This window comes from Rhea americana, unplaced genomic scaffold (genome assembly GCF_003343005.1).
Source record: "Rhea americana isolate MKP2758 unplaced genomic scaffold, rheAme1 scaffold_64, whole genome shotgun sequence".
In the NCBI taxonomy this organism is placed as follows: Eukaryota; Metazoa; Chordata; class Aves; order Rheiformes; family Rheidae; genus Rhea; species Rhea americana.
Genome location: NW_028186801.1, coordinates 704,079 through 720,712, shown reverse-complemented (window position 1 = coordinate 720,712; position 16,634 = coordinate 704,079). Strand labels below are relative to the sequence as shown.

General features: G+C 37.9%; 1 protein-coding gene across 6 annotated transcripts in view; it reads left to right on the top strand.

Moving 5' to 3' along the window:
- Nucleotides 1–16,634, top strand: part of LOC146586863 (neuron navigator 3) — a 267,610-nt gene that overhangs the window by 160,851 nt on the left and 90,125 nt on the right. For all 6 annotated transcript variants that reach the window (XM_085320549.1, XM_085320552.1, XM_085320551.1 and 3 more), the window contains exon 12: nucleotides 1,251–1,370. In XM_085320549.1, coding sequence (XP_085176675.1) covers nucleotides 1,251–1,370 — 120 coding nt within the window. The remainder of the gene's footprint in view (nucleotides 1–1,250; nucleotides 1,371–16,634) is intronic.

Genomic DNA, 16,634 nt, shown 5'->3' with positions numbered 1-16,634 from the left:
AGATGGAGTATTCTTTTACCTTTGAAAACAAATATGAAGCACTCTTCTGTAGACTCCAGAAACCAGGGTTTTGGAAATGCCTTTCCGAACCGTGGCCCAAGGCTCACCGGTGGCTGCAATGCCGGAGAGCTCAGCTGAAAACAACCAAGCGACCTGGGGTGTTTTGCTGCCTCCGTGCAGCCTTGCAGCCCTCGGCCCTCGCCGCTGCCCGGGCGGTCGTTTTAACCGTCCTCCCAGCACTGGGGCAGCACCCCTTTCCGCCAGCCTGTGGATTTACCTGGGGTATGCCTAGATTTTGTTTCCCTATGCATATGTCTGAGCTAATATTATATATAACTAGTGCAGTGCTGTAGAAGTGCGTGGGCCTTTACAAAGAAACGTTTGCAAATTGCATAGCAGGTTACTATATTGAGGTTATCATAAAGACAGCAAGAGGGAGATGTAGAAAGGAAGAGCATGAGGAGGAGGATGGTTTAACATAAGGCATTTTGAGAAATAACGGACAGGTCTTCCTGTGAGACAGTTTTGTGGTATGGCTTCGTTATAAGCACCAAAGTTTAAATCTCTTGCAGAGATGAATTGTAGGTAGGCGTTTCAGAAATTATTGCTGCTTCTTCAAATTCAGAAACTTTTAGTGGCTCTCTAGTGAGTAAGTAGTGCTATGCTTTCTCTTCTGTTTATTAGTCATGTGTCAGAATGTGAAGTGGTTGGAATCAAGGAAAAGGAGCACAGATATAAACAGATTATTTAATTGCTATTATAAGGGCTTCAGTGAATGTCTGTCCTCATATTTGAGTGACTGCATGCGAGAAGGGACAATAAAACTGGGTTTTCAATTTCTGTTATSTATTCTCCCACTTGGACAGATGACACTGTTTTGGGGGGGTTTTTTGGTTGTTGTTTTTTTCCTGGAGTTAAGTTTCTTGCATCTGGTGCTGTTCTTTGACAAGACTGCAGTACTTACAGTGAACATATGAAGATACTTGACAGCCTCATTCTAAATAGGTTTTGCAAAGCAAGTTTCCCTATAAGCCATCAAAAAAGAAAAAGGCAAAAGATCCTAGAAAATAAGCACATTGCTGATCTCACTGCACTAGGCACACAAACTGAGAACATTTAGAACAAGTTTCCCACCTAATAGGGCAGCCTTTATTTTAAACATTTGAATCCTACAGTCCATTAACTTTAGAATGAAACATAATTGCCAGATGGCTGCATTTCCCACTGATTGACCACACATTTATTTTCAGGTACATGACAGATGGAGGACTCAACCTATATACAAGAAGTCTGAACCGAATACCAGACCTAGCTTCTTCTCGAGACGTCATTCAGAGAGGGGTTCATGACGTGACTGTGGATGCAGACAGGTAACTGCTTTGCTTAGGGTGAAGCTGTCTGAGATTTTTCAGATATTTTTAGTTCTTCATACCTACTAATATATCACACTTTTGTTCATAAGGAAAAGCAAAAGAAAACAAGTTTCTGAGACTGCTGTGTTTCTGRCCACAGGGCAAAGCATGTCAAATACCTCAAAGAGTGTGAAAAAACTAATGCCTCATAAGAGAAGGGAACTTAAAGGAGGAATTTAGCCTTGAAAATGTAAGAAAAAATATTAAGGAGCCCAGACTTTATCTGCAATCTGAAATAGGGCAGGATTGCCTTGTCAACAGGTGGATGTGGGGTAAGGAAGATACACAAGGTCCAAACGTAGCAGAGTTTGCATGTGCCTGTGCAGCTGGTCGGAACATTTAGAGTTGGCTTGGACAATGACACTCTGTTCTTCTCCTCCCATTTTGACCTCTGGAGGTGTTAGAAGAAAGTAACACTTGTGAGCAGTGGGAAGTGAAAAGGGGGGGGTTATATCCAATTCTTTATGCAGTGTGAAGAAGGAGAAAATATTATCCTGCCCTTATATACTTAAGTATATACTTAGTATACCCTTATACTTAGGTATCGGCACGAAAATGTGCTCCCACTAATAGGTTTCCAGATTAGGCAAGGGTTTTCTCTTTATTTTCCTTGAGCTGAAAGTAGATTCAGATTTTGTGGCTTGTGTCCATCTCTGAGAAATATAAATGCATAACCCAACTTTTGCAGAACTTAGAGCTGKCAGTTCTGAGGTTTTGGTCAGACCATCATATAGATAAAGAGCAACTGTGAAGTTTGACAGTCTTCATATTTAGGGGTTTGATTTCAGTCCCGTCTTTTTTAAATCAGTTTTCCCTTAAGGAATAGAATATGTTTAATCAACAAGGGACGACAGGTTCACAGAGTGCCTTTGATTTTACAAATCCAGCAAATTAGTTGGAGAAGTTCTAGGATATTAACCTATCCATGATATTAGTTTTACTTTTCATAGACTTCTGATGACAGTATATCCATGAAACAAATCAGATGCGAACTGCATTAATCGAATAGTGCATACAGTGCACCAGGATAAAGGAGACAAATTTTTCATCTATACACCCAGTTTCTTAAACAAACGGATTTCTTTAGCTAATACATTAGCATTTGTTGACCTTGCAGAAAAAGTCTATTTTAGAAGGCAATTCAAGTGAAAGCTGGTTGATTCTTTGAAACACAAGCACTGACGTGATGCAAAGACCAGAGAAAGTGTACAGTGGGCGTTCGAGAAAATAATTTGGATAGAACTCAGGCAGCAACAGAAGGAGAAAATGAGAAATGAGATGTGGGCAGGAGGACTTCTGTAAAGCTCTGTATGTGAGAACAAGAACCTTAAGCTTAAAGTGGGAGAGAGGATGGAAGATTTGGAGGATGGCAGTCATATAATTAAGGTCAGAGAATGTTGCTAACACCCACGTTTTTGTGCTTCTCTATGTCTTTTGTTCACCTGGGATTCAAAGTTATTATAAGTCTTCCCACAATGCAATATTAGCACCCAGATTTCAAACCACCCACATTTTCCTTGGAAAAAGGAGATCTAAATTTAAAGATTCTTAAATTTTACTCATATTTTTCAGACTTTAGRTATCGCTTGAAAAATCTGTGTTTTTTGTTTTGTGTTCAAAAGTTATTTAGTAATGTATGTGTTAATTTGTTCTGTATAACATGCAGGTACGTACATGTTTTGCTTGTTAGTACCGGAAAACTGTCATGAGTTCTCTATTAATAAGATAGTCCAGCACTTGCTAGTACACAAATCTATTTTGGTTTCTTTATATAGCTTTGTCAGACTGGCTAGAAAATGTAACGCTAAAAACTACGCTGCTGTTTCTGAGTCTTTCATCTCCAAGTCTAGCGTCTGTTAGTCTTTGGAGCAGGGACTTCAGATTTGTCAGGAGATTTATTTTGAGTCAMAGATCTAGTCTGGAGAGAAAAATTGACCAACTTTACGCAAGATACAAGGCTTTTAAAAAAATGGGATTCATGTATATTCAGGAAAGATTTATTTGATCTCAACAGCTAAAATCTCCATATATTCCATCTTCACTGTACATACTCAAACTGTTCTTGGCATTAGCAAAGTGTATGAGCAAACCCCCAAATTTTTGAGCTTAAGGTTACAGATTTGAAGTAGTATTTACCCTGTAGTGACTGTTTCCCTTTACACCAAGAATGAAAGCAGGACTCCTGGCTCTCCTGGACCCCCAAAAAGAGGTGTTGTGGAAAATACTGTATGCTGTCATGTAATTAAAAACTTTATCATAATGCACAGGTATGAGGGATTTAAATTACGGATGTTTTGGGAATTCTAGCATTTTATGACTTTTCAGTGCTTCTTTTTACAACCTTAATCATGCTCTTTTGACACATCTTTTTATTTGTGCATGTTATAAGTATATGCTATGGCTTGAARCAGCAAGAAAGTATTTACAAAGTGTGAAGAAATAGCTTATTTTTATGAGTTAGGATGATAACAAAACTCATGTTTACCAAAATGAGTCATAAAAAACTCACTAAAAAAAGTTACTTATCCTGCTCTTCAACAATGTATGTTACATTTATGATATGAAATCAAGTGACAAAAACAATAAGATGCTGAGATTTTTTCTTTGCTTGGCAGGATAGGTTTTGGTCCTTTACAACAGACCAGGTACCTGCAATTTTGCCTTATCCCATATAACATTTTTAGATACTGCTTTGTGTTTTGAGGAGAAAATACAGTTTCTGTCAAGGCTTCAAGGCATGCTTTGCCACCTATATGCTGCACTTCCATGTAAGAGGACTCTTTGCCTTTCTATCAGCCCTGTAGCCTATGAAGGACRTGTGCCTGCTGTCTATAGTATCATTAATATAAGCATTTTTCAYAATTGGCAGGATTTTCCCTGGCCTTTCTGTTGTGAAGGACTCTGCTGGCATCTCTGTGCAGGGAGAAAATAAATGATATGTTGCAAATACCTAATTTACATTAGCAGGAACCAAGGGAGAGCAGTTTCAGTGTTCTGACCATTATTACAGCCAGCGACTTTTGTTGACAGCAGCTTCATGTTTGTGATGATAATTGAACTTGAGTTTTCTCTGACAACCTCAGTTATAGCTTCTGTGAACATTTTACAGCTTTTTCTGTTTGTGAGCTGGCCGTAAGATGTTCTTCAGGTAGGTTGGGCTAATGATATATCTAAGGGTAGTGCCACTTCTGGCAAATGTTTACTTTCAATCTGATTCTTATTTCTAGATAAATCAGCGTTAATGTATTAAATTTAAATTTAACGGTGTGAGAAAGAGAATCAGGTCTGCAGTTTGAGTGATCCCACTCCAATCAGTGTCAGGTTCAAACCTGCTTCTTTGCACTGCTTCTTTGGTGAATGCCAAAGAACAAACTRTTGAAGGATCTCCTCATGGTAACAGCCTGTGAGAGCTCATCCAGATAATATGAAATTGTTCATGGGACAAGTAATATTTTATGAGTAATAAAAAGTAAAACACATGAACACAACATTAGCTAAGGCTCGAGTGTTGCTTGTGTATTGCTCTGGAAAGCGTATCGCTTTAGAAAGGAACACAGCATAATCGCTTGTTCTGCTGAAAGAATTATAATGGTTCAATGAAAGGCTGAAGGGACTCTGAAGGGCACTAGCTGTTGACGGTTGTATCTTTCTCCTTTTGCTTTTCTTTTTTATTTGGACAGTTTTTTGGTCTCCAAGTGCATCTTCCTTGCAAGCTACCTTGCTTCAGCTCCCATAAGAAATTCATTTAGAGTAGAAAGATGGATGGTTTGCAGTGGGTGTAACGTGGGATGTGACTGGGAGACTTCTCTGTGGTATGATATTACTTTTCATTTATTGTTCTGTCTCCCTCCTCTACATTCTAGCATTTGCCCTCTGGGGCTCATAGAGGGAGTATTTGAGGAACATTCTTGGAGTTCAAAACCTTTTTCAAAGTAAGATGAGCCAAAAGAGATTAGACATAAGCAAACAGAATGAATTATGTTCTTGGAAAAAAAAAAAAAAAGGTCTATTGAAAAGCTGCAATAGTTCCAAACAACCCTGTGTTGTCAATAAAAGCTTTTAAGGTAGTTTAGCCAATCCCTTTTAGAACGGGATATAGCTCCACTGAGTTTAACCGTGTTGTCCTTGCACTCCCTATACCAGGTGAATTTCAGGCACTGTATCAAAAGTCACAGTTTCCTTCACTTTCATAGCACTAAACATACTTCCCCTCACATCCCTTGACTGCACATTTTATACCTTTTCTTCAGATGAAGTCCAAATTTTAATGGTAGCTTCTGCGGCTTAGTGTGCCAAGAGCTGCTTCAGCTACCTTGTTGCACTGATCTGAGCCCCTTCTGCAGAGCTTCAGAGTTCGTATGTGCAGGGAGTCTTTAAAATGTTTGTACCATCTGTCACATGTGCAGAAGATTTGGCAGTTATCTTAGACTAGCTCAGGCTGGCCTGTTTGTTCTCAGCCAAACCATAATCACCGTAGTACATTATTAATTATAATTATAATAAAATAATTCCAGATTTTGCCTGTAGTTTATTAACTAACTTCCTGCCTGAGTGACTGTAAGTCTTTTCTGGTATTTGTTTGAGCAGATACATCTTGAGTTGGGATGTTATACGTTTGGAAGTTTGGAGCATTGAACTAAGAGCTTTGTTTCATGGTGTTGGTAGTATCAGAAAAGGCCAAAAAAGATAACGAACAATAATTTTAAATCCTAATGGAATACTGYGCCTGTTTTCATTCTTAATAATTTTGGCACTACATTGCTAATTGCTAATGCCATTGCGAATTTAACCCTCTGGGATGCTGTTCAGTAGGCTGGCATGCTTTATTACCTCCCTCTCCCAATACTTTCGCTTTATGTCATGTATTTCAGCACTACAGGAATACTGTACTTTCTGCCATGAGTCACTGCAGTTTGTTGTTGATATGATCCCTGGGTCACTGTTCGATCACGTTACTGCCATTACCTGTGCACTTTGCTGCTTCTGGTGGTGGGATTTACTACGGATAGTTAGAGGAAATGTATGTTACACAGCATTAGCGTTATTCACTGCGTGCCCTTCTTCCATCCCTCAACATAGCAGCTGTATCAAACTCTGGGTAACAGTGTCTATGGCAATCATATAAATATTTGTCCTGTATATATGAGATAATATGTAAATAGTAAGTCATTAAATAGATGCATTTATTTCTTACCCTCTAAGACTTTCTCAGGAAAAACAGAGTTCTGCTACACTGAGCTTTGTAATGAGGCTTCCTGTACTTTTGCTGCACCTGCCTTCATTGCTAAGTATGTCTGGGATTGCTGTTGTGTGGCACAAATTTTAAAAGTCTTTATAGCTTTTAAAGTCAGCTTGGTTTATCCAATCATGTGATCTGCTATAATTTTCCTGGCTGTGATTTTATAGTACTCTACTATGTTCTTAAGACACTGAAAGTATTATAAATATCTATACCTCACGGTTTTTGCAGTTATTACTCAAATACCTCGAGAAGGCATAATTAAAGAATCTCTCTTGTGGAGCAATTTAAATTTAAAATTMTGTTTTTACTGTTGTTGTTATCTTCTCTACTTTTAATCCTCCATAATTTCCTTTCACAGCTGTTACTGTTAACATTTCCCACTGTTTGCTTTTATTATTCTCAAATGAGCTTGCATTTCCATAATCTATGGTATAAATCTTCCCTCATTTTGGCATCTGTTAGGCTATCAAAGAAGTTGATATGCATCTATTTCAGTGTCTCAGTTTCATTTTCTCTTTCAATTTCTTAGTTTTTACTGTGTTTCTACAAACCAAGGATGCTAAATTCAAGTACCTGTGCAAAGTCTGATAATTATGTCAAGAAGAGCACTCCTGGAATGTTTGACACATTGTGTTGTTAAATTTTCAGGACCCTTTGAGGATAAATGCCTTATTTCAAAGATTGTGGTGAAAAGTAAAGGTATCTGTAGCTTGATATTATGCAACGTTATTAATTTAAAAAGAATTGTATTTGAACTGAGTATTTCTGGTCATGTTTTCAAAAGGAAAGATTTGGACAATATAAGGTAAGCAGAGCAACTGGACTGTAATCTAACTCCACGGTGTTGTCCCCTTCCTTTAGTTTATTTAACTATCTATAGAAATTGCCCACAGAACCACAAACCAAAACATGGAGACTTTTAACAGCTGTGCATGTTTTAAGGTTCGGATACTTAATTAATATCAGTGGCAAACAAATGGCATTGTTCGCATGCTGTCGTTAGGATGTTAAACTGTCATGATCCCTCAGCACCATGTCTGCAGAAATATTTATTTGCACCCAACTGACATAAGGAAATGACACTGAGAAAAGGCAAGAATAGTGCATGGCAGATGTTGACTTTAAAATAAGAATGCGCTGCAAGTGATTATGAGGAAAGGAAGGACAAATTAAGTTTTTCCTTTTCATTTTTTCTCAAGTGACAGAAAAAGGGACAAGATCAATTTCAGTTTTATGAAAAAGAAATTTGTGGAAATAGTTTTAGCCTTTGTGAAGAATGGAAGCGAATTACACTTCTGATGCTAAATGAGCTGAGCATATAGTCTGCTGTAGTGTCATTAAACTGAAGGGTGTCTGTTTACGGTTGACTCATTTAACATTCTCGCAAATCCCCTTTTTCAAAGTGGGTGGTGTGGAGCTGGGTATTAGTGGCATGCTTTCTATTTGCATTATTTATTTCTGCTTATCTCAAAATTTGGTTTAGGTACTTACAAATTATTTGAAATGAAATATGCAGAACGTAGCATATTTTAACAGATGATTGCTAATACTTGCTTTCAGGAAAGGTCTAGGTCCTTTGATTGTAGTCTACTTCTGAAGAAGGTACCAGTACATTTAATAAAAACTACCTAAGAATTTCAGTAACAACACCTTTGTGGTCCACTACTGTACTTCATTGCTATCAGCAAAGACTAATATGCTGCTCGCTTGTGTTAGAACACAACATTGATAGCAAGACTTAGATTGTTACCCAAAGTACCCGAGGCCTAAATATAAAATGAAAGAATTTGAATCTTTTGTGTGTGATACATATTTGGGTCTTGAAGTCAAGAAACATCCCAGGTCCTTTAAAATGCCTTGATTTGGTTGATGACTGGAGGAAACAATGCTGCAATTTTATTCTCCTGCACGGCTATTAAAAAAATCTTAGTGATATGTACAATAAAATGGGCACAGTTGAGATTACAGTTTTAGCATTAACAAACATGGCCTATTTTAGACAGGTGCTTCTTAAGTCTGTACATACAAACTGTGATTTTTAAAATCCAGTGTCTGAGATGCAGCATCATGTGATCACTAAGTTATTTTTATATTCTAAATTGCCTTGATTTATGTAATCCTCAAATAAAATCCACTTCCTTGTGGAGTAAAATATTCTTGTTTATTACTTAAGTCATTTATTGAAGAACTGTCTTTATAATAGCTCCTTACCAGATTGAAGTGCTTCTTGATGGGCATATACATGCATGYTTGGCAAACAAAACATAAGAATTTATAAGAATATTCCAGGTAACAATTTTATGGCGAGTACTTCATTTTAAACCCTGTAAAAACYGCTTGCCTTAGATTTTTTAGATACAAGTTCACATAAAAGAACCTTTGGATTTGGCAGCTGCAGCAGGCCTGTGAAATGCTCATAAACACCATGAAAAAGAGAGCATCCCACCATGGTGCACACTTTGCGCCCCCAGGAGGTAATGAAAAAAGGGAATAATGATCCCTTCTGCCAGCTATTTCCTGTTCTTACGTACAGCAGCTATTCTTCTTGGCTGGCAGGTGGACAAAACAGGTAGGTGAAAGGAAGGATGGAGTTAAATTAATCTTAGCATCTTAAGGGAGCAAGTATTTTTGCTGCCTGAGCTATAGGGCTGCTTATGAGGAAGCAGCAGGAAACGGAAAGATTTTGGCCTTTTCCCTTACTGTGGGCTGCTCTCAGAGCAAAGCCATAACCCTGTAACCCTTTCTTTCTTGGGGCTGCAGGAGAACGGGGATGGTCGACATATTTTGCCTTGGCAATTTGGATTGGCATAAGGTAGCTTCATCATTAATGGCTAAGACAGATAGCCAGTATCCAGCCAGAAGCTGCTCGTGGACTAYTTGTGACTAAATAAAATGAAAAGAACAAAGATGTCTCTAAATCTGTGCAGGTTAAAAAAACATGAGAGCCTTTTAATTTCCAGAAAAAGAAATGGAGTTTGAACCCAATAAGCTGTCTATAGACCATTTTCAGAGTGAGCAGTCGTGAAGGGAAGGTGGGAAGGATGCAGCGCGGCAGCAGAGCCACCAGCCGGTGGGGAGAATACCACTCGCTGTGCGACACTTGCTGTGGAGCGCCGACATGGGTTCACCTTTCCCTTTGACAAAAAAAATGCTCTGTTTGCTTGTATCAACATTTTGCTTTATAAATCTTAGCTAGGTCACTTCTGAGTCCTCTTCTGATTGAGAGGACAAGGCGATCCTCCCTCTCTGTTTGTGGAGTGCTGTCCGGGAAGCTTCCTGCCCCTCGTGAGGGTCCCTAGTGACGACTTTATCTCCTCGCGGGGGAACGTTTGGTGCAGCAGTGTGCTTGGAGTTTGTTTTCTTTTGAAGTTACAGCGCTAATCTCAGCTGTATCTAATTGTTAAAATATTAAGTCTTCAAAGATTTCCTTTGTAAACAAAGGATTGTCATGACAATTTAAGCAGAATCAGATGTGTAAACTTAGGAGTGGAACCCTCAATACATTTTACAAAAGACGTTTTGTACAAAAGGATAGAGTATGGTTATAATTCAGACCTGCTTAGTGGATTAAATGATCTAAAAATGTTTTCTGAGTGAAATGAAAAAATAACTTTGCATAATTAAAATTCACTTAAACGAATAAGCTTTTGATCTGTTACCTGTGTGCACCAGCTTTAACTTCCATGTAGCTGAACTTTCTCTTACATTCATTTTGGATGCATTATGCTCCAGATCTGTTTCATACTGCAGAAGAGAATAGGAAATGGCTGCTAGTCCTATTAACTGCTGAGTGGATAAATTCATGAAACAAAAAATTGTTCCATTGAATTTTGAAAGCATGGGTAGCTTTGAAAATAATTACATTGCCCTGGGAAGTACAATAATTGACAGAACAGGTATTTGTCATTCCTGAGAGTATTTTATTTAGAAATAAATCTTACTGATATAAGCTAGAGTCTTTTTTATTATAATATCCTACAATTTTAAATCAGTTATTCAGTATACTGGCTTATAAATGAAATGAGATACTTAAAATGGATAGGATTCGAACCAGTTTCTAGAGTAGAGACTGCAGAGAGGAAAAACATGTAGTAATGTAGTTCATTGATGAACAGATTAATGTTGAAAGCCAGTGCCTGAAATCTGAAAATTTATTGATTCAAACAAGAAACGTGCACACGATTTTAGTGGCAAGGTCATGAACTTTAGGAGCAAGCCATGAGGAAAAAAAGGTGGACTGTCCATATCTTGACTTCTGAAAACAAGTCTAGGTCTTTTTGTAAGATAGTCATTGCCAGATTCAGTACCAATTTAGACAAAATTTAATGAGTGTTCTGCATCTGGGGTAACTGGAGGAAATATAATGCTTTATGAGAGACAAGTGATAAGTAAAGGTGTATAATCTTCATGACTTGTGAACCACCATCTGGAGGCTCTTATCTCTTTCTATTGATATTACCAAGCAAGTAAGTAGCTAGACRGCTAACTTTTAGTGTAAACAAGATGAAACTCACCCATTTTGAAGAATTTTTTAAAAAATCTACTGGGTTTGATTTTGTTTTAAATAAAAGAAGTTCTAGTGGAGTACTGCAGGGAAGCCACACACCCATACGCACTTATATTGGCTATAACAGGGTAATCCCTTAGTGGAAGGAATTGCCTTCCGAAGATTTTAGAAAGACTCCATTTTAGGAAAACTAGTCTCTGTGCAGCAAAGCTATTGAAAGAGAGTTCATTGTGCTTCTACAAGGTTAAGGAATTACTCTTTTTCTTTTTGTCCTTGAGTTAAAGTTCTTCCCCTCCATGAAAAGAACTGCCTTAGTGTGCCACGTATGACCCAAATCTTTTGATGTGTAACCGATTGGCTGTATTTTACAAGTATTTTCCCTTTGTTCAGGAAGGAAAGAAATTTATAGACTCCTATTTTGTATGTCTCTTTAATCATTTAAATTAACGATATAGTAATACTCTGGAGGAATGGATGAATATAAAGTGGATAAACTCAATGGTAAATCATGTAGGAGAAATAAATTTGTGTATATTAAAACCTATATTGACAATGTTAATTTAAAGCCTTCTAGACAATTTGTGAAAAATAAATTTCTAACTAGATTTTCATTAGCTTTCCCTAAACTGTTTTTACCATAAAATTACCCATCATATTTTCTTTGGGAATGGTTCTACTGGATTGGCAATGGTGGGAAATTTTAAGAAGACTGGGTTTGTGCCACTGAATTGCTGAGTAGTCTTAAGTAAGCCTCAAGAACTTTGATTCAGTTTCTCAGATTTACAGTGTAGGCAGTAACAACTGCCTACATCATAGGAAAATTTATGACGGATAGTTTATTAATTTCAGGTTGCTGCTTTGAAGATACTCTGTCAAATTCTTGGATCTGCTGCAGCTGTTTGGTACAACTGAGCACAAAGGGGATGAATGCTGAAGGTAGCTGGTCAGCAGTGCTGCGTGCAGTAGCGGTCCTCAATCAGAAGGGAGGTTGACTACCACTTAGTCTGGGAGCYGTAACTATTTTATGACAGGGCCTCCATTTCTCCCACTAGAAATGGGAGAATTCTCCCTGCTTCTGATAYGAGGAAGATTTGAGCAGTATAGTGTTTTGTAAGTGATATTTGTTCTCTTGTAGCTGCAGGAACATGGCAAGCATTTTCTCCACCATGGCCCACTCTGAAAATGTCAGCTGCTCTCTATCCTCCACAAAAACAGTAATGAAAGCCAGATATTGAGTTCATTTCGCCAAGCATTAAACTGCCTAAGGAATACAGTCTTTGCCCTTCTGTTTGGAGAAGATCACTGAGTTCACTCAGTGCATTTCTGAGTTCACAGTTGTGGCCTTCCCATAGGTAACTACGATGTCAAATTGACATCAACACTTCAGCTTTTCAAAACTTAAATGAAAAAATAAAAAAAAGTTCATTTCTCATAAGATTTTACTGTTTATACTACTAGCTGCTGAGAAACCACCATGTCTTATTTGAGTGGCAGTTCTACATTTTGTGAAAAGTAATAGCTTCTGGTGTTTCCATTGTGTGTTACTAGGAGAAGCTGGGATAAATGTCTAACATAAACCTTARGAAGAATCATCCCAACATAACTTTCTCACACCTGGATCCGTAGGATTTTTCTTTGAAACCTGAGCCCAGCTATCAGGAAATAAATGTGCTGGGAAAACGAAAATTTGGAAAACCTAAGAAAAACGGATYTTTTGATTAAAGACTGGGGACTATAAACAACCAGGTAATTTTACAAGCATTTGGACGATGGAGASTGAAGTAACAAAACTTGATAAAAGTAGATTTTGAGAGGATAATGTTAGATTTTTATATGTTTACCATTCATATTTTTGGAAAGCAGAAAAATGTATGAATGATCTTAAAAMAACACATCTTTGCATGTATTTCCAAAATGTAATTTGCAAAATTGTGTCATAATGTAAAGATTGTGCGGTACATTTGGTCAGGTCTTCCTGAACAATACATGGTTATATTCAAGAGCTGGATGCTCTTGAATGTAGATTTAGCAAATTGCTTTCTGTTTTCATTTGACCCAGGAAAATTCCCTCYGGAGAAATTCATAGATTAATGTACATGTTACAGGAAACCTTTACTCTTTTAGGGAAACCCAGCTAGATACGAACTTACTCTTCTTCCCTGTCTTTTTCTGTGCTTGATAGGAGAGTAAGTACCAATACGCTGGACCAGTAAGATTTTAGAAGATTTATGTTTATTTTTGGTGGAACAATCTCAAGAGAGTATTTTGGCTCTGTAATATATTTAATCAGGCTAATATTTATATATGCATTTTAATACTTGGTCCCATTGAAAAAGATRAAAGAACAGTTCTTATGCTGCCCACCGTGATCTCCACTTTCTTGTTAGTCTCCGGTGGGCCTCTACATACAGTGTTGTATTTGCCATTAAAAGCTTCCAGAAAAGGATCATGTTAGCACACTCTAAATTTTCTCTACAGTTAGCCAGAGAGTACTCAGAATGATTTAGTGCTTTCCTAAGCAACCCTTCCAAAGGAGCATATGTTGAAAGGGCAGCCAGAAAGTGAACTGTTGGCCTGGCTGAACCCTGAGCAGGAAGCTTCCAGAGAGACGGTAGAGAAATGACTTCAGCATGAAGAAATGGCAAACTATGTTGCTAATTACAGTCCAAAAGAGAATTATTATGTCTCTTCAACACTAGAAGTTCTTCAGCTGATGGCTACTGAAGATTTGTGTAAAAGATATCAAAAGCACTGAGGAGAACACTATTGCAAAGAGYGTACGCACTATGACGAGCACAGCGTGCACGCCGATGTGGCTGCCCTTTGCCAGGGAAATTAGACCACACTGCAGCCTCGTCCAGCTCAGCTCTGAAACCGTTTTATAGGCTGTTGACTGAAAAAATGCATGTATTTCTGTTGTGTCTGGTTTTGGCATGGATGCAATGGCTCCTTTTAGTGGAATATGCTGAGCCTTTTGTTGCAGAGAATGAAGGCTTGGCACGGAGAGAGCCGCGAGCGTCCCCGAAACGCCGCAGGCTGCTCCCATTGACCTAAGAGCTGAGCAGAGGTGGTGTGCCTCCCTTATCTTCATGCTTCAGCTATTGCCAGCTGCTGTGTGTAGCCAAATGGCCTTTGAGAACCCTTTGGGAGGCTCTTGGTTATAAGAGGCATTTCATTAATTTCCATTGATCCCCAGGTTCCGGAAATCATGATGTGTCCTGGAGGCATCCATGCGTTCTAGGCGCAACTTGGATGCRTGGACCAGAGAATTTAACCTGCGGTATTTGAGCATGTAAAATTTTATCCAGATGAATGAGATCAAGGAGGAACACTGGATTAAATGTTAGATAAACTGGTGCTTTGTTATGTCAGGAGAGTAGGATGATASGCTGGAGTGGCAAAAAAGCTACTGTTTTCCTTTTTGCTACGTGTTCAAAGATCGTGATGCATATTTGGCATATTTTGTAGTAAAGTCTGTGTGTCAGTGCCATCAGGACTTTGTGTGAGCCCTGAGAGGCAACTGATTTCATATTCTAATCTCAGTGAAATCTCCTGAAACTAATATCAGAGGCCTTACAGAAAATGTATGGCGCTTTTTTTTTTTTTTTTTAATAAAAGTAAATAATTGAATGCATGGTGTGTAGTAAGCTGTAGTCTTTATACACCATTTCATTTTAATGCCCAGGTTCCTTTTATTTTCCACTAGTTAAATAAACAGGAGAGTTTTAGTTTCTCAGTATATTTTCATTTTTGTATTGCTTAGTGACTTATTTTTGGCAGATGCAATATAGATTTCTTGGATGAGAACATCTAGAATCATTCATGCATTCTATTGTAGTCAGTATTCTGTTGGTGTTTCTCTGTGAAGCTCTTCCTTCTCCCATTTTTCCATAAATCTGAGAGAAATCTTAGAAATCTTAAGCAMTAATCATTAGTAAAGCAAGGGGTTTTTATAGCCAAACTTTGCCAGATTTTTATTTTTCTCATTAAAAATAGATTCTTAGAGGAAGGAACTACCTCAGTTATTTCTGAATCACTGTTAATTTAAAGTCAGACCCCCCTCATTAATGGATTTCTTTTCCTAGAGCCAGTTTTTTTCCTCTGATATTTTTATAAAAGCCTTCTATATTCCCATTTGGATAGCATTACTTCACAATGCTTCTTCTCAGGCGTTATCTCGTGCCTGCAAGACTTGGCTGAATCCATATTATTAATTGGTTTCCTCCCTGTTTCTTTTTACAAGAAAGGACTGTTTTAACCTCCGAACTTTGAAATCACATTGGTCATTTCTTGCTCCTTGCATTTTTCTTTTGAAGCAGTATTGAATTCCATTTTACCTCCTGGGGTGTCTTGTAGATTTGACCGGCTTTCTTGTACTCTAGTAGTTTTTTTAACTTTTGCTAGCTCTTTTCATTTTAATGTTTATTCTTCTATTCGCCATCTGTTTTTTTTTTTAATCAAAGAAGAGAATGCCAGGCTCTAACTTGTAGTCCGCCTTTCTGAGGGTGACTGTACTTCAAAATTAGCTCTGATTCTCTTTATTGATAAGGATCTAATCATATTAGTTACTCAATAATTAACCAGAAGACTTCTTYTTCCATTCTCCCATAGTGATCACCTCTTTTTTAAGTCTCTTCTTCACCACTATGTTTTTGATGGTGAGATTCCAGCTCAGTAAGAATAATATCTGAGATCTAAATTCACCCATCTATCCCTCCTGTTCTGTCTCTTTTGCAATAGTATGAGAACATATTTTTGCTGCCCACTTACTTATTTTCAAAGATGTTTGCCTTCCCTTTCAGRTTTGCATATGTGGTCTTACATTTTTGTCCAGTATACCAATTTCAGCAACTCTGTCTTTTTTTTCCAGATTATCTTTYAGCCTCTTGCTCTGCTCTTGCCAAACCTGCATTCATTCTGGTATTTTTGTGTTCTGCTGCACTCTGTCCTGCGTACTGGTTGGAAAACAACAGTAGTCAAAAATGAGACAAAATAGCAAAACTCTGTTGTCAATATTCAATTTGGAAAGAAGCCTTTGACATCCTGATAAATGCTGCTGAAATGGAACATCCAAAGAAATTACTTCAGCTTTGCAAAGTGGGTGGTAACAAGTGTAATAGCCAAGAAGGCTGGAACGTGAGAGGGGGACCAAGTTTCCTAAGCTGGCATGGACTTAACTAATTGCAACAGGCTTTCAATATTTTTGTTGTCTGCAATTATATTTGTATTTCATCTCTGACTTGCTGTCTTGCTGCTCAACTCAAGTGCTGCCATCATCAATTAGTGTAGAAACAGGGGAAGAATTTCATTATAACGAGATTTTTCCCCTCGAATACTGAGACTATTTGGGGTCATCTCCTGCTTTATGTTAGTGACCTGCCTCTGAAGTCTTTGGAGTCTAACTGGAGTAATTTATTGGCTAGACTAGATGTGCCATATTGCTGCTATGTCTTTTCCTGAAGCTTTCTRTCTG